Genomic DNA, 19,312 nt, shown 5'->3' with positions numbered 1-19,312 from the left:
TTTACATTAGTTAGTTAGACCTGAGTGCTAGGGACTTCCTCACCAGACATTACCAGCTTCCACAGAACAAAGCCGTCGTAAGGGCACCTTCTCTCAAATTCGCCCCTGAGAAGCAGGAGGAATTACCCCACAAAATGTGCTCTACCTTGTTCTCTGTCATGTAAATGCGGGATCCCTGGCACACGTCCCTGGAGCAGATCTCACAAAAGTTACACTGAGAGTGACACTTACAACAGAGGCATCTCTAACCTACTGAATGATAGAAAGTAAGACTAGAATGAACCACATCACTTAGTTCTTTCCCACTCTCCAGACCTCCTCCACTACTTCTTCCAATGCACTGCTAGTCTTTTTTTTCCTCCCATAAAACCTCCCTTGCTTCTATTTTGTCTGTTACTTCACACTCTGTTCACATGCACAATAAGAGATTATTCTGGCTGCTTTTCTCTCACAAGTCATGTTCTTCATATTTTAGATCATCCTCTCCTCCCTGCCCTGGGCTCTCCCAACTGGTCCAGAGCCCAAGTGCAATGACTACAACTGAGCCCCAGCTACAATGGCCACAGACTCAGCAACTGAGCTGAGATTTTACTGAATGCTGATGTCACTTTCCACTTCAAAGTATGATAAAAAAAAAAAAAGTGAACAACCACAACAAATATTTCTCTATTCTTGCCCACAGTAGCTTAAAGTGACTTTAGAACATCGTAAATATTTTTGGACTATCAGATAAAATGGCAATAATACCCTTGAAATGATTGGACTTAATGGCAAGTAAAATGTCTCTATAATGTGCTGTTTCCATCTACAAGACTGCCTCTATTTTCATTAATTATTATTCCTCTAAAAAGAAGCTAAAAATAAGCTATACACCTCATAAAAGCAGTAAGTCCAAAACCATGATCCTTAAACACATATAAGCATTTTTATTAGAGCTTGCTGATATGCTACAGTATTTCAGTGATCTAATGAGCATGATTTGAAAAACTGAAGAATTATGTGGAAGTAACATTATGCAAAACCAAGAAGTAAACTGAACCATTTGTGTAGCTCTTGACTAACACCCAAAAGCTGAAAAAAGTTTCAATACAATTAATAAGTAAAGCAATTAAAAAAATGTAATAATTTCTATTATATGACCTACATGATGCATCATTAGTTTCTTGAGAATTTTTGTTGTCTTTGAGTTTAAACATACACCAGGCATGGTATCAATTATCCAAGACTTCATTTATCAAGCACAACTACTCTTCTTACAAAACTTCAACAAAACAGTCTAGTTTGGAGTAGTTTAGAATAGTTAATTCTACACTGTATAGTATTAAATGAATGACAATGCCAAATAATTTAACTAGTACAAAAAATATGAATCAGCTATGAGTCGAAAAAGCTACCCTACTAACCTTCCTTTGTGTTTTCCATGCCACTAGTTAACAAAGAGCAAATATTCATTCATAATGCAATTACGATGGAAGAATGCCCTTACATTAATTCTAATACAATGCTATCAGCATCTGTAAAAAGGAAAAAGCATATAAAAAAAAAGGAGAGCAGGAAACGACTTCTTCAAATATGCAGTGCACTTCTAGGAAAGTGCGATTCAAATATTTTCACCAATGGTTCACTTAAGGTTTTATTCTGAAGAAATAAAGTTGGGCATGTTTGCTGCAACAAGTCCATGACCAATTTGAAAACAATGGTAAAGTAATACATGTAACAATGCTTAGAATCACAATTCATGCAAGACCCAGAAGAATAACAGAGTACTAAGTTTGCTCTTAACATATATCCAAAGGCTAAAAATATCCCCATGAAACTAATTCCTTCCAAATGGTTTCCAAACGGTCTCTTTCTTGACTTCCTTTGCATTGCCTGGGTGGCATAGTAACGAATTAACACAGTGCGTTGTCGGATTTTTAAACAATAGTAGAATAAAAGATGATTTTTGCTCCAAGGCAACTCACTGGTTCTAGAATGGAATATATATCCTTATGAAGTAGCTAAGAAATGAGAGAAATATAATCCTTTTTTCTTCCTAAGATTATCTTTGTCTTAAGGGAAAAAAAAAAAAAGTATTATTTCATGTTAGTAACATGTGAAATTTCTGTAGGATCAAAAAGAGAGAAAAAACCACCCCCAAAATCTCTGCTGGACACTCTCTTTTATCCACTTCTGCCAATACCAAATCCAAGCACTTGACAACCTCCTTCTGTACTCTGCCTACCCAGTACCACACATGCTGTTATCCCATTTCATGGAGGGGCAAAGAGGCACAGAAAAACTAAAGGATTAATTGAACTCACAGAGGAAATGTGTCGCAAGGATAGTAGGGAACTGGACCCACTACAAAGTCAAATCCTAAAAACTAGGCTAGATTTTTTTTCTCCAGACAAGTATAAAGCAATCACCGTATTCTCCTTCTCCAAAGCAGCAGCAAAGGGCGCCAGAGATATAGTGGGAATGTAAGTCCTCCAGCTATCCCTGCCTGATGTACAGTCCCAGAGAAATCAGGATGGACTCCTGGCTATGCTCATACAATGTAAAAAGTAGGACAGAGAAGTAAAGAGTCAGTTCTTGTTGGATGTCCTGTGTGTTGCTGCCAGCAAAGTAGGGGAAATGAGCTTCTCCGTACTTAGGCAAATGGTTTCAGTACTAGGTTGAGGGCTAAAGTAACTTACTGTGTACCACAGAATCCCTGAAAGTTCATCAGTTATAAACACAGAGATGAACGTTACCTGCAACTGCTGTGCAGATAAATCTAGTATCCGATACGTGGTTGCAAAATGTACTGGAGAGAGAATACAGGAAGACTTCAACAAATACTGTCCTATCTCACCTTTTAAGCCCATCTTGTAGCAAAAACGTGGAAGAAAACCACAAATCCTTCCACACCTACAAGTGATGCGATTCTGTTTCTCAAGACCTCACTATCTACAAGCAACAATCCTAAACAGGTCATGGGGCAGTAGAGACACACTTGATGCTCTCTCTGGAGGCCTTTCTTTGAACTTTTTCAATCTTCTGTGGCTCAGGGTAACTTGAAAGGTTGCAGGCGGACTCATAAGCCACATACTGCTCTGCAGAGTATCACAGACCACCTCCCCAAATCAGTACTGGAGGAGCTACAACTATTTATTTTCATAGGTGGGACAAACTGTGCTACACAAATGTGCCTCCTTTTGACCTGACTTCGTCTTCTTCATAGATAGAGTACTCCTTGTTTTGAGTAATAGAGCACAGATAATCTAAGATGAAGGAGAGATCTGAATTGTACAGATAGCAATTACTGCCCCTAAGCCTGACAAATCTGGTTGGAGATCTGGCAAAAAAATCCCGAAGCAGCTGAAGGGAAGGAAAATGTGAGGGTAGCAGAAACCTACCAGAACATGTGAAAACTTATACAAAAGTTTGACTTGGTTTTGCTCCTGAAGATGGAAGGTTTTGAGGCAAGACTCTGTAAATCCCAACCTCATGTACTGCACCCCTTTAAAAATTATTTTAAGGCTAAGTGGTATAATATTTCTGAATCACATTTGAAAAAGTGTATTAAGTATTTAAGAAAAAAAAACTAACAACAAAAAACAGCAATCCTTTACACAAAGAATTTAACAGCAGCCCAATTCTCTACGCTAATTCAACTTCAGTCTTCTGCTTGGATATATGAATCAGAAGTTGGATATGATATTATAGAAAGGGAGAAACATCAGGAGTGGACAATGGCAACAATATTTTTAGCTGTTTCATGAGGTATGGGGTATCTTCCCTGCACTACTAAGAATCAATATTCTTACCATTCACTTGTAACTCACCAAACAGGCATTCCCTGAAGGTTTTCCTTCTCTTTTTGTCCACATATTTAGGTTACGTTCTCACTTTATACACAGACCCTTTGCGTTAGATGTACTCCTTCTGCTTAAATCAGTCATTAAATCTGAAAAAAGCAACTGTCTTAACCTGGAATTCAATATCAGCTTTCAACTTCTCTGACAATCTCCAAAGAAAGTGTATTCATTTACAGGATTTCAGACCAAATGTTCATCTTTATTAACCTATTAATCAGTTAATTTAGTCTGTTAGAATCCTGACCTCAGGAAATAAAATTTTAAAAAATACTTTTGTTGATGTTGCTGAGTTACAGCTTTCTTTTCGTGCCAGGCAGAACGACACACACACAGACTGGAAGGGATCTCAAGTTATCTTCCAGATCTGAGTGTTCCAGACCATCCTTATTCCGCAGCAACATCACAAAGCGTGACAGTATTTTATACATTAATTAGTAACAAGAGCTTGAATGGCTGATGCCGCAAGATGCAGCATGATCTAAACTCCACAAATTCAGTCATGAATCAAGGGATTAAGGGTACCCAAGTCCTGCAAGAGATTCACAACACACTGCAACTCTTGGCCAGAGCAGGAAGCTGCTTATTGTCATATCTGAATCACAATCACACAGAACTGATGCAACGTCTGCTGCTAAGGGCTTCCTTTATGTTGAATTATTTCCCCTTATCACAACACAGTAGGTAACATGGGCTGTAAAACTGGTCTTCTGGAGTGTAATACAGCTATTTTTATTTTAAGATCTGCCATTGTTGGACTACCATGGGAACCCTGCAATAATACAGAATATAATGCATAATCAAGCAAAGAAACATTTTGGCCATAATTCAGTTCTGTTCTACACAGAGTATTATGCCATAATCATCTTAGAATGAGGGGTAGTGATGATAAGAAGACTATTTTTAACACAAGACTACTTGATACAGTAGTAAAAATTTCCGTTAATTATTTGAGTTGTACCTCTACTAATTGAACCACCATTACTGACAGTTTCACAAGAAGTTCTGCAAAGGTGGAAGTTCTCCCATAAAAGTTAACAATATAGATGTCCTTCACAGGATTACTGCTACTTGAGTTAAAAAAAAAAAACAACAAACAAACAAAAAAAAACCCAACCCAAACAAGCAAACAGAAGTACATGGCACAAAACCCAAATTCTTCATTGGCTTATAATGGAGAATAATCTCAGCAATGATGCTGAACTGTGGGCTGCTGAGGAAGGACAAAGAGTTGAAGGAAAAAATGTTTTGGCAAACAAAAAAATCTAGAATGAGTCAAAGAGAATGCAATTCAAGAAGAGATTTACTTGTAAATTCAAGGGGACTATCACGATAAGGTCTTGTGGATTAACACACTCAGTCTTTGCTAGGAGTCCTGCATATCTAATATATAGCTTCCATAGCAACATAAATCTTGTATTTTTGTTACATGTAACACTCTAAAAAGCAAATCCCAAAATAGCCTGGTTACAAGACAATTAACTAGCAAAACCACGATGCATTCAGGAAAATAAAGGGTCAAGATACACTACTCCCTCCAATGCTTAGATGTGTGGGGGAAGCAGGCTGCAGTGTGGTTGCATAAGGATCAATGAAAGCAGAATTTGGCCTTAATTCATAAAATCTCTATCATTACTATAAACTAGCAAGGAGACACATGCAAGTTACTGGAACATCTGGAATATATTCCAAGCAGTGAATAAAGATGAGATAAATGTGATGCACAGTACTGCACAGTAAGAAGGCAGCAACTGTATAGATAAAAAAAGTGAGGTAGCACTTTTCCTGTTCAGTCCCATTTTCAGTTATTCAATCTTTTCCCAAAGAGATCGTTCTGAGATGCATTTTCTTCACTTTGGTCTGAAACCCAGAAGCTTATCTCTTGCATTAACATCCATTTGACGACATTAGAGTTATTTGAGCAGGGACTAGACAGGGAATAGGGAAAAAGAGACCTTTTACGCCATGATAAAATGAGCCCAATGCTCTTTCTATTCATGGGGAACTCGAGCAACAAGAAACAGGCATTTCATTGAATGCTGTCAAAAGCAAGATTTGAGTTCTGTAAGGCCAGTACTGAATTTAGGACTGAATTTGTTGGTCAGACACAAGCAAACTTGTTGGAAAAAAATACAGCCAAGCTAATCTAAAGGGACAAATCTTGAAGTCTGCAAAGAAATTAATCATCTGGACAATTTCTCTCCCTGAGCAGACACAAAACCTCCAACAATGACGTGGAGTCACGTCAAGTAATTTATGAACCTTCCTTTCTGTAATTCATGCCTACTCCATCTTGTAGTATCTATTAGCAACATGAAGATGAAAATATTCCTTTCCCCTTTGCCGCACTCTTTTATAAGAAATCCATGCCTGTTGTGTGTTTCCCAGGTTTCTCTTCAAGCAATGTAGGGCCACAAGTTAACATTTATTAAATTATGAAAAACTGAGATTCTTTATCTGAATCATGTTCCTGAACCAGCAGCAATGAATGCATTCATGCAGAAAGACTACAGGATCTGTAGCGTTATAAGCAATTAAGTATCCAAAGGGATGGTCATCAAGGCAAAAGTAAGGGAAAGGGTTTACATCCACTAGGTTCTGGTTGAATTTACACAACCTTAGTTGGAAGGGACCTTGGGATGTCTCTATTCTAACCTCCTGCTCTAAGCAGGTTCAACACCAAACTCAGACTAAGTTTGCTCAGAGTTTTCCCCAATTAGCTTTTGAAAACCTCCAGGGATGGAGATTCCACAGTGAAGAGTTCATGGTCTCATTAACTGGACTCAAACTGAGCAAAGCAGTGACATTTGACACAACATAAGTTTACCCACTACATTTTGTAGCATAGAATAGGCTGATTAACCTCCTCCTCCTCCTAGCACATCGGTGCCCGTGACTTATTTCTTCTCTCTGCACTTCCAGGACACCACCATGCTCTTAGTGCCTTTTTAGAGGTATAGCATTCAGGATCAGAAAGACTGTCATTGAAAGACTGAGTGGGAATTAGGAAGCTACATAATTTTAAAATCATATACTAAGTATCTCGTTCAAGGTTGCAGAGGATGCAATCGGAAAAGAATAAAACTGAGCCTCCTTCTTCTGCAGAAGGCTGAAGGCAAGTGAACCACTTCAGTGACCACTGAATGAAAGACTAACCTCATTCTTTCTCTTTCTTCACATCAGAAAGAAAAGACATGGTATGAAAATGTGGCAAGAGTTGAATATATTCAGAATATTCAGTCCAATACCTCATTTCATATCACGATCTGATTTCCTACAGCAACTCTTCTTGTTCTCCATCCTGTTACTTGGCAAACAATAAAATTACCTGTGTAAATCTTTCAGTGCTGCAAGTGCAGAAGTTCTTAAGGAGATTTTAGGCTATCATAGCATACAAAGAGACAAAAAAGCTTCTTAGCAAACCACACTGAAAAACAAGAGAATTTTTTTTTTTATTAAAGAAATGGCATTCCTTTTTGCCATTTTTTGTTCACTGGCTAGAAAAGGGAATCAATTTTCATGAAAGTATCTATAAAAAAGTTCATTCTGTTAAGACAAAAAAAAAAAAAAAGCAACTGTTTAATTATAAATGAAGAATTTCCATCTAAACCTCAACGTTTTCAAACATCAAGAAACGGCACACAGAGGCACTACAAGCCACTCACACACACATGGAACAGAGAGGAGACTGGTTATGCAGATGGGCCATGGGCCGGTGGCTACACAAACCGATACAGAAAAAGAAGAGGAGCAAATATCCCCATGGAAGGTAACAGCAGCCATAGTATGGATATGCTTACTCAGCTTCCTGACGAGACTAAAATTGGGTTCAGTTTTCCCGACCCTTGCAAAAAAATCTGTATGATTTATATGCATATAGAAATATAGAGAGAGAAGAGAAAGGAGAAAGCAAACTTTATGGTCTAAGGATGATATTTAAACAAAGTGTAAAAAGTGAATTGTAATAATGTTTTACAGTCTTTAACATTTTCAAAATTTTGAAAGTAGTTTTAGAACTTTGACCAAAAGTATTTTTTAGACTCAGCTCTTCACTTTCCTCTTCATTTTAGAAAGTCTTTAAACTTCTTTGGTATTTTTTCCCACAGCAGCAGACACAGTTAGACAAACTCAAATGCATGGCCTCCTGGTCCTCATCTCCTGACCAAGACAAGGAATCGGTTGCTTGACTCATCTCACAGGTTCTGAACACACATTATATAACTTTGTATGTGCCTTTTATTCTGAAGTATAAGAAAACCAGAAAAAGACCAGATGATGAGCTGGTACAAGGCAGACGAGTCTTCTGAATTGAGAGGAACTTTGCTGATTGATATACCAGTTGACAGACTGGCCCAACATGTTGACCCAAGAACATTTGCTTTATAAGCAACCAACTTGTTCTGCCATGAGCAAACACAGTTTTCAAATGGATGCACTGGGCTGCAAAGCCATTAGAGATTATGATAAAATTAAACACGTTTTCATGCTTTTTCTGTCAAGAAAGTCATCATCATGAAGGTTTTAAGTATTTTCATTCCCTCTTTTTTGCACTACCTTTGCTAAGATCCATTTCTTGAACACATCCAAGTCAGCCATAAGAAGGAGAAAAAAGAAAAAAAAAAAGATAAGTCTATCAGGTCAACTTACTTTCAAACAAATTCACAAAAGCTTATGGAACTGGCTAGCTATGGCAATGATATAAATCATATGAAAAAATATATACTGGATCTACCAAAGATAAAACCCAGAGGCTCTACAGCAGGTTAGATTGTGCATCATCTGTGCTTTAACCCCATGTCAACTTTCCATCGAAATCCATTCCCGAGTATGACATAGTGTTACAAAGCATCATGTTATTCATCTACTTTTTGCTGGATTCTCAAATTCTGACCAACCCTAGATCATTTTCCAGAAAGCTGTTAACCCTTAATCTATGCCTTTGTATAGAAGTCGTTCCAAAGAACTGCAATGGTGTAGCTGTGGATAACTTCACAAGACAGACCAGTATCTCACTTCCCCAAATCACCTTCTTGGGTTCTTCTGGTAGTGGTGGATGTTACCTTTGCTAAATCAAAATAGTCAAATTTTCATTAAACCATTCAGGTTCCAAGAATTTGTTATTAGAAAACAAAACTAAAATTACATACATTACAATGATTTACACAGAATGGAGGATCTCTGAGGATGACACAGACCGAAGAGAACTAAGACTTATCAGAAGAATTCCTTCAGCAAATATGTATCACAATAATGGGATTAGAAAGAATTTGCCAGCACGAGCCCATAAGCTTGGCTGATGCTTTGATGACAAAAAGTTGAGCTTCAGTCCTCTGTTGAGCATGTTTGTGTTCCTGCGAGCCTGCCTGCAGCTGGGAACACCGGGAGGGAGGAGAGGAGGGGGACGGATAGCCGTCCCACACTTGACTGGCTCTTTTTCTTCTCAACTCTGTTCTCAACTCAACTCCTTTCTACTCCTAAGCAACTGTCAACAGTATCCCAGTAATTTCCTACTTGATCTTTCCCCACTTTGCAGAGTTAACAGGCAGTTCGTGTCATCCTCGATTAGCAGATGCATTCTGTCCCTTTCCCATCTCCCAGCATCCCGATTTTCAGGGCAAAAAGTAAAGGCTGGGTCACTCACCCCTAACATCTGATGCAAATAATAATACTGCAGCCCTTGATAATAGAGCAGGAAGGTTTTCCAGAAGAGCCATACATTGAGGGAGAGCCAGAAAAACTAAAATGAAATAGAAACAAGAGATTGTAAGTGAAAGAAAGTTACACGTGCAAATTTTTCAGCGTTCATTTCATTCGCAGAACTCATACGCCTGCAGTTTCATAAACACATGTACATGGGAAGGGAAAACAAACTGCAAGCATTTAGCGTAAAACATTTTAAAATATTAAAAGGAATAGCCGCCGTGTGAGAAATTTTCACTTTCACTGAGCTGGCGACCCCCCCCCCCCCGCGTACAAAGCCCTACTCCAGCCTTTCGTTCGGTACCGCAGCTAGAGGCTCAAAGCCTAAAAACTGCCAACAAAGAGACAAAGGCAGGAAGAACTTAACCTCCGAGAAGACGCATCTTCTCCCCCAAACTTCGCCAAAGAGCCTCTAAACAAAGGGCAAACACACGTCCAGCGTCCGCCCAGCCCCACCGCCACCACGGACTCCGTCCTCGTCCCCGGGGCCGCGGCCACCCGCGTGTACCTCTGCCCGCCGCCCACCGGGACACGCACGGAGCACATCCCCGACACCCCCCGCACCTACATCCCACCCGCCGTGGTGCCCACCCCCCCCACCCCCGGGCACCTCAGCCCGGCACCTCCTGCACCCTTTTGCCGCGGCCGAACCGCCCCGACCCCCCGGCCGCCCACCCGGCAGCACCCCCGAGCCTTTCCCGCAGGTCAGCCCCGCCGAGGGGACACCCTCCCCGCCGCCGCCTTGCCCCGGGGAAGGGGGCAGCCCCCCCTACCAGAAAGAGATGTTTGCTCCCCTCATTAGCCAGCCAGCTCCTCCAAGACAGAGCCATGGTGCGGGCCGCCTTGCGGGGCAGCAGCACCCAGATGGGGGGGGGGGGGGGTGCGGGTGGGAAGGTGGGTCGGGGGGGTGGGGGGTGGGGGGGGTGACGGGCGGGCGATCGAGCCCTCCTTTTCAGCCGGGCTGAGCCGGTCCTCCCCCTCTCCCCACCCCTCACCCCCCGCCCTGTCTTCCGGCCGCCGGGCTCCAGCCCCGCCGCGCCGCGCTCCGGCCCCGCCGCGGACCACCGGGCGCTGCCCCCCCCCCCCCCCCCCCCCCCCGCCTCCTCACCCCCCCGCTTTTGTCTGCCGCCCGCGGGGGCTCCCCCGGGAACCGCGGCGGAGGTGGGGGGGGGGGGGGGGAGGCCCAAAGGCGTTTTGGGCCGCCAGCGCCTCTGCCCCGGAGCGACGTGGCCGGCTTCTGGCATCTCCCCCCACACACACACACACCTCGAAAAGCGCATTTCCCCGTGGGGAAAAACCCCTCCGTGGGGCTCCCCCCCCCACCCCCCCTCTACTCTCGGCCGGCTGAAATGTGATCCGAAAAGGCAGGAGGGAGTGGGGGAGCAGCGGCGCATGCAACTGTACTGCAATTCGGGGGGGAGACAAAGGGGCTGGGCTGTCCGAGGAACTGCTGTGGGGCTGTACGTGAGGTCTGCGAAAGCTGGGGAGGGCCGGAGTGGGCTGGAAGGGGCTTGATCCTGCTCCATCAGGTGTCCCGGAGGGGCAGGGGAAGAGGCAGGGTCCTGTGCCCGGCACAAAGCAGCCGGGTGTGTAATCCTGCCGCAGCCGCCAGAAAGGGGTGCTGGGGGCACCTCCACATCCACCGCGTCCCGAGTTCCCATTGCTGTGCTTTGCAACCAGTCTGCTTTTTGTGGTGGTCTTTGGGTTTGGTTTGCGTTTGGGATTTTGGTTTGGGTTTTTGGGTTTTTTTTTTGGAGTGGGAGTTGCACCGGATACTGATTTTTATATTAAGAAAAAGCTTTTTTTTAAAAAAAAACCCCTTGTTGCTAGCAGCTTTTAAATACAACACCCTCGTGAGTCACCAGGGGAGCTTCCACTCCAGACCAGGCATCGTGGTACACACGGCTGCTCCTTGATACAGCGGCAGCAATGACAGCTGGCAGCAGAGCAAGGCAGCGTTTGCCAGGAGATGCCAAGTCCAAGGAGCAGTGCCGAAAAGCCTCATCCAGTCCAGCCTGAGCTGGCTGTCTTTCTCTTACAACTCGGAAAGTTGCCGGGTTTTGTGTTCCTCACGAGCCACATACCAAAGGTCCAGAGAAAACTGGGAGGAGGCTAAATACCTTCTTCCTCCAGTTCCATATAAAGATGGAGGGAACGTCTGACACATATGTGGCCCTAAGCGTAAAGAGGACGAGTAGGGCATGGCTCCTGTGAAACTCCGTTGGGGCTACTTTGTCTGCGGCAGGAGCCCTGTCTCAGAAAGTGGCAGTATGAGGTGCCAGGTAAAGTTCTGGAACAGCAGGACAGAGAATTACAGCTATTTCGTATCATCAAGTGACACTAAAAGGAGAACTAGTGAAAGGGAAAATACATATTTTGAATTTAAGGCTCACCAGAGCCAGTTTGATGCCAGAGCAGCTCTAAGCAGAAGAAATAGTATAGTTTATTTATCCTGTTTGCTGTTCCCATTCACTTCCTCATTTCTGTTGGAACGTAAGAGAAACGGAAGCTGCTCATGGAGAACCAGATGATGAAACTTCTCTAGACAACCATGTCAAAGCTGGAATGACAGAACAGACTTCGAGGATATGTCATGCCTAATAACGTGGGGCCTCGGCCAAAGCTGACGCCGCAGCAAGCACAAACAAAACCCAAATAATTTGCCCGTGCCATATCCTATACCTCAAAATACTCTTAGAAATGTCTCTGAAAAATTAGCTTATGCAGGATTTCACTGCCCACTTACATGAAGCTGATGACTCATGAGCCAGTGACTGCACTTCACTGCCCACATACCAAGTGCTGTAATGCACGTGGAGTACATGACTCATGCTCCAGTTGACATCGGATCCTACATCATATCTAGGTACAGAGCAAGGAGTGTGTTTTTGTAGAAAACATCCCCTTTTTCTTTCTCCCTGGAAGCAACCAGGGGTTTTGAATCAGTATGCCAAGAAGAGGCTGGCAGAGACCAGACGCACTTAATACAACTGCGTTCCTCCTCCGTAGAAAAGGCTGAGTTTGCACATGGCTAAAACATGCCTTCCCAGGGATCTCTGGAAGTTTCCTGTCTTCTTCCTCTGTTTTTAAACCATCCCAGCTGTATTATGAGCATGTGTTTTAAACTTCTCGGTAAGAGCACTCAGAAATTACCATAGATGCTAGTTATAACCTGAATAATTAGAAAAGTTATAACACGACTCTCAAACATCACTTGAGCACCAGCTCACCTCTTCTCTGCCTCCTGAACATCCATTCTTCAGTTATGACAGTCTTTGTGCTTTGTCCTACCAGCCGACAGACCACTGTCATGGCAGGCAGTCCCTCTTAGAGACTGAGCACGTACTTGCTCTGAAAACGTTGCTTCTACTGCATCAGCAAAGTCACCCTGACCGCACATTCGACTTCCAAGCCTACTTCCTTGTCAACATCCGCTACACTCAGGTCTACTCTCCCAGAGCTTATTGAGGTACTTTACAACACTTTGCTGGGTGTTGTAGTTGATGTTACAGACACGGCTTAAAAGACATCTGCTGCCAAAATTTTGCTTAAGTACCTGAGAGTAATCCAGATTCAAATCACCTAAACTCCTGGATGTCTCCATCACTCAGCCTATCATGATCGTCCTGCAAGTTCCCGCAGTGACTGCACGTGTTGTGAGCACAACGCTGCGTCCTTCCAGTCTGGGGAGCGATCCAGGCACCTCGTCTTCTGCTCTGTTGCAATCTAGATTTAGGCAGACAGGCCCTCAAATTCTGCCTGCATCCCTAAGGGGGTTGATCCAGTATGCCTTCTCAGAGTATTTTCCCTTAACACTGAGCTCATGGGAGGAGAAGGAAATGTTGGCACTGATTTCATTACAGAGAACGGGAAAAGTGCAGTTTCTGCATAATAGCTGAGTGATTAGAGCACTTGCCCAACAGTGGGAGAGCTGGATCTTTCTCAAAGAACTGAAGCCTGGCATTCACATCCCAGGAAAGTTTCCTAACTGCTGCCCTTCACTAGGGTTAAGGAAGGAAACAATCTCCAAGTGAGCCACTGTGCAGCCAGGAATGCAAGAAAGAGAGGTCAAAGAAAATCAGAAAAGCATGCTGGCCAAGTGGTAACAGCACGCATCTAAGGAAGGGAGAGGATCATCTAGGAAAAGGAGATTTGGGATACTGGTTCATTTCTTGTTTCTATTGGAAGAAATAATGCAGAACAAATTTCAAAATCTTCAGGAGAAAACTGCAATCACAGGAGAAACCAGAAACAAAAAGGTTTCCCCCACAAATGAACTTCTTGTATTTCTTAGAAACTTTCTCATTAAACTTAAACTACATGCTGTTTGCCTTCATCATTTTTACTGTAACTCTAGTGTGTAGTCACAACATAAGGGTAAAATAGCAATCAAAATGTATGTCACCCTTAAGATCTGTGCCATGTAATATCCTGTGCGATGGCATATGGCTTTTATGGCATTACATGTTGTGTCATTTCTTTCCTTTTTTTAAACTGGATCTTTACATTTGCTGCATACCACAAGATCAGCTTGCTTTCTTGCACGCTCCCTGACGGACTCAGAGGCCTCCCTAGGGTGAAATGCTTCTCCAGATTTGGGCGACAGCCAAGTTTATTAATTTCAATGAAGCTGCAGTGATTCATGGTAATGCATTATTTACTGCTGCTGTAGTGTCTAGAAGTACTGGGCATGGCCCAGGCCCACGCTTTACCTTACCAGAAAAGTAAAATCTATGCCCAAAGACTTCAAATGAAAAGTCAGACAATGGCAGATGGAGATCTGATCCTCGGTTCTTGTAGACACAGCAAAACAGGCAGCAAGGCGCGAGTGCACCGCTAGCATTAGCAGGCTGTGTTTTGCTTCTGTTGAAACTCTCTCCTAAATCAAGCCATTCAGCCACTGCTCAGCTCCACGCTACAAGTTCAAAAATATGACAGGAGGTCCTACAGTATTTTGTCCTCAAATAACCTCCTACACGTTCCTGATTTAAACAACAAAGATAGCATGACAACTCCAACACACGGCAACATCGTTCATCACGAAAGAATGCAAGCACATAGCACATGGGGAAAATGTGTATAATAAATACAGCTGGAGTGCATTCCGTGACAATTTGAGAGAAATGTCAGTTACATTTATTTTTCAACTGTTTGTAAGATTTTCTTGAACACTTATTACAAAATTGAACCACATATCTACAGATCATTAACACGCAGCATCTTGTACCTTTTAAAAGGTTTTAGGTCAAATCCAGCTTCCAATGAATTTATAGGCCTTTCCTTGATTTCACTGCGAGTGGGGACCAGGTCTGAGAATAGTACAGGAGTTAAAATGTACATTGCATTGATTTTAGAGGTTAAAGGAACTATTATATTCCCCCGCACTGGCTTTCCAGAGATACTCAAGCAATTATTTCTGTATTTGGCCAATCATCAACTCTGTTTGAGCTCGACCAGTTCTGTAAAAAAAAAAATTGCTAGCCTTATTTTACAGTCTTTGAAGAGGGAAATAAACACAACCTACCAAGCTAAATGATCCTTTAATTCATTATTCTTTGCTTTCTGGTTGTTTTTTTTTTTGGATGCACCATATTTTTAGACCAAACAAGACTAAAAACATTTTGGGAGCACTGGCTTTATCATGTATTTTGCTGTTACACGGAAATGAATCTACCCTCAGAAATCCCTTTTCTCTTCAGTTTCAGGTAACTTATTATAAGTCACCTTTTTACTTTTTTCCTGGTTAACTGAATAGACTGTGCATTTAGTTCTTAATTCTTCCCTCCAAGACAAGGTTGCCAGCATTAGAAGCATTTTAGTAGACATTTCATCTTTCTTTCTGAAGAGAAAACTCCTTCTTTTTATATAACAGTCCGAAACCAGGCTCACTAATATATACTATAGGTAGGAGTATGAGTATCTTAATACATTACAGGACACTCCTCTGCTTATATGCTAAGTTACTGCATTTGCCAATTTAGCTGCAGCACTGCACTGAAGATTATTAATGCTTCCAGACCATGAATAAAAGCTGTTGAACAGAGCTGGTGTGGAAAAAAAGTTACTGAACAATCACACTAACACACTACCACTGAATGACAATTCCTTGTGATATGCACGTAATAAAAAAGTGATATCCTTCAAAGAGAGGCCAGAGCTTTAGTGGAATCATTAATAACTGAGTCATGGAACAATCCATGGAATAAGTAAGAACTGGGCAAGAAATGCCTCATATCAGCACAGTTACTTCTCAGGTAGAAGAGGACGGCTGGTTAAGAGTGTGCAGCAATAATTTAAGACAAGAAATTCATTCTTTTACATCTCCAGTAACTTGCATCCCAAGGTGACATAGTGTGTGCTAACATTGTGCCAGGGCATCCTGATTCAGTGCCAGGACATGAAGGTCAGTGGCAAATAATCTGCAGTATCCAAGTTTCCCAGGGGGCTCATCGAGAACACGTCAGTCCTGGTTAACTGAAAAATTTTAAACAATTACAGTACAAACTACAGCTCTTACAATTTACTGAGCATAGTTTACAGAAACTCTTGAAGTCTACAGTGCAACATCCAATAACATGCTTGTGCAAGCATCATAAATATCAGCATTGAGTAAACACTCATAATTCCCCAATTCTTGGAAAAACGTTTTTCCTCGGATGACTGTAAAGTTAAAAGCATCAAGACTGCAGATCCAAGAAATTGGCACATTCTTCCACATTAACTCTGCCAAACTGGTGTTTGCACTCTTACTACAAAGTTAGCGGGACACGACAAAAAATTGGAAAAGCAAGGGCAAAGGAGGGCACAAAGCTAACAGAGGAGCTCTGAGAACTAAAGCTGACTTTTATCTATGATCAAAAAAAAGTAAAATCAGGAAAGCACTTTTGATACTTCAAGATAAAAAGTGACCAGATTTTGGTCCAATATCCCAGATACTAGAAATTACTACCTGAGGAAGAGTTCATTCTTTGTCTATTCACATTGTCACACCACAGAATCCTCTTAGAAAAGTGCCAACTTTATTACTCTTATTTAATCTGGGGTTATATTTGTCTTTGTAAAACTTGCTCAAATCACTCAAGTTCACTGCCGCCTGTACATTTGAGAAAGAAATTCCCATGGGAATGCAGAAAAAGAGATATTCAGGTATTTCTCCCCTAATTTCTTTGTCTTAAAAAGTTTGCCTTCTGAAAGATGCCTTTAGGCTGCCTTCAGGATGCATCTCGCTGCCTGCAGAGATAGAGAATCTGAAGTGCAGTACATGCTATTGCCAGAGATATGAAAATCTCCAGATGCTCACGTGCAGATGAAAGGTTGTAACAGTACCAATTAAAAAAACCAACAAACCAAAACCAACCAACCAAACAAAAACCACCAAAAAAAAAACCCCAAGAAAAACACATAATCAATGACTGGAACCTGCCAGGCCGATAGTACAAACTTAAGGCGGAAAAGTTGACTGTGCCATACAGCTGCACTTGCTGGGGAGTTGAGGAGTAATGCAAATATGATGAAAGAGCAAGATCTGCTTAGCTTGGAGAGAAATGGTGCTATGGGATTCAGTCAGACAAAGCAGCTATAGTTGGCAGTAAAAGTGTAAATACTAATGAGGGAAAGCACTCTACCACTCTTTAAATAAAGGGTAACACCAGTACGTGAATAAATATTTATACCCTCTTCATGATTAAATTTAGCCTGGAAACTAGACGAGGTGCAGTGAAGTGCTGGAACAGCTTTCCAGTAAGAGTAGTGGGGAAAAAAAAAAAACCCCTTGTTAAATGTTAGAGCTCTATCATTTTATGAAAAGGACTGTATAATATCTTCCAGAGGTAAGTGGAAGACTGTTAAACAATCCAGTTTCAGAAAATGTCTTCCACTCCAAACACACCTTCCAGCAATCACTACAATGACTGGGGACTGCCACCAAGGACTCCCAACAGTCAGGCGCACAGTCCTGACTTCACCACTCCGTCTGTTTTTAGTAGCAGTTTTTGGGGTGAGAACTGCTAAGTTATTTCTGACATTTTACATTCAATTTAATATTGAACACAATGTTTCTCTCTCCTTCTTTTAATTAAAATCCTCTTGAACTTTCTTGAGAATGCAACCATTATTGTCACAGTTATGGAGCCTTACTCCAGAATTCAACTATTTTTGTAGAAGTAATACTTAATATTCTTACTTGGCAATTAACTGCACTGGGAATTTAACTCACACTCCTTGCTTCGCACGACCTACAGAGGCAATCTCACAATGTTAGAGGATCCCCACCCCCTGTTCAGTTTGATGAAGCCCAATGACATGTGGAACTTTCTGTGGATCATGTTGCATTTAGTGCTAAGACAAGGTAAACAGCATTAGGCAAGATAGTTTAGAGAAGAAAGATTGTGAACATTATGGAGAAGATTATAGGGGATAGACTCGAATCCCCTGTTTTATTCAATTAGGCTGTCATCCAGTGAAGGTCTTAGGCACACATTTAACTTGAAAAAAACCAAGCACTGAGGTCCAGTCTCACTTTCCTTACAGTTAAGTAAAGGGATTTCTTTGCTTGGTGAGGGCTTCCAGCACATATGTAAGTGCTTTGTTGAATCAAAGTCTTGCACAGGAGTAAATGAGAAGCAATATTACTGAAGTGCTTGGAATTATGTCAGTTAGACTGATAACAAAATATGGCTGGTATTTCTCCTTGTTGTCCCCTTAGTATTCTGAGTAAGCAGAGCCAGTTTTATTAGAAACAGCCATTATGACAAACCTTGACACAAAGTGCTGCTGGCTTGAGAACCTTAATTTTAAATGCAATTAAAGTTTAATAACACATTTCAGTGTTACTGAATATCTAGAGGCTTATGATTTTCTTGCATAGATATGCTTGTAGCTGATGTTATGATTTTTTTTCAGACCACGCCATTCTTTTGCAAAGTATCTAGTAGAAAGTTAGGACAAGTCTTCGTTATCTGAAACTATTTTGGGCTTTCTTACTAGACAGTCTTCTGGGAGAAGCTGAAGGTGTCCTCACTGTGTAATAAGGACTTAATGTTCTTTATTCCTCTGGAGCCACAAGCATTACACAAACCCTTGCAAATTAATGAAACACAGTTTCTGGTGGGGCTACTTAAACTGAACCAACCAAGAGCATCATGAAAGCCGGGTCTTGAGTTTGTGTGAGACCAATTCCACAACTGAGAAATAAATACTCTTGCATGGCAGTCACACCTCTCAGCTACGCAGTAAGCGAACTATTTCCATAAACATTTAGTATCCCCCCGACCATGTTTTATGACAGCACTGTTCTCTTTTTCCTTATTTACATGGTGCCTCTGAAAAATTTGCTGCAGTCACCTTTCTGTATTGCACCTCCAAACTATGTTTGCCAAAGGCCTCCCCCTAAGAACAAGGCCACTGTAGGTGATGTTAAGCCTCACTAAAACTAAAGGCTGTAACCAACTCACTTGCCTCATTTCTCTCATATAAGAGAAGCATAAGAAGTCACAGAGGTCTGTCAGTGAAAAAGGTTGTTGAAAGGAAATATCCCCAGAAAAGAGGCACATTACTGCTCCAAAAGGCAAGTGTGCCAAAGCCGAATTTATTACAGGGGAGAGTTTGCTACATATCAATTAAGAAGAGCAAAGTTTACATTTGTAGGTAAGAGTATTGCAAGCTAAAAACAAAAGAAACAAATGGAAGAAATAGAAAAACTGGGACACCTTGTATAAGAGTATCAAGATTTGTAGCTGATGAAAAAAGCGTGGAGTACCTACAAAGATAACCTT

The 19,312-nt window shown here is 41.8% G+C and overlaps 1 protein-coding gene across 2 annotated transcripts in view; it reads right to left on the bottom strand.

Moving 5' to 3' along the window:
* NOX4 (NADPH oxidase 4) overlaps positions 1 to 10,369 on the bottom strand; it is a 107,765-nt gene extending 97,396 nt beyond the window's left edge. For both annotated transcript variants that reach the window (XM_049823458.1, XM_049823459.1), the window contains exons 1-2: positions 10,313 to 10,369; positions 9,481 to 9,576 (exon numbers count right to left, since the gene is read on the bottom strand). In XM_049823458.1, the coding sequence (XP_049679415.1) occupies positions 9,481 to 9,576; positions 10,313 to 10,369 (153 nt within the window). The remainder of the gene's footprint in view (positions 1 to 9,480; positions 9,577 to 10,312) is intronic.
* Between the last annotated feature and the right edge of the window lie 8,943 nt (positions 10,370 to 19,312).

Source organism: Accipiter gentilis, chromosome 19 (genome assembly GCF_929443795.1).
Source record: "Accipiter gentilis chromosome 19, bAccGen1.1, whole genome shotgun sequence".
NCBI lineage: Eukaryota > Metazoa > Chordata > Aves > Accipitriformes > Accipitridae > Astur > Astur gentilis.
Note: the sequence above shows the minus strand (reverse complement) of the source record. Positions and strands in the feature narration are given on the sequence as shown.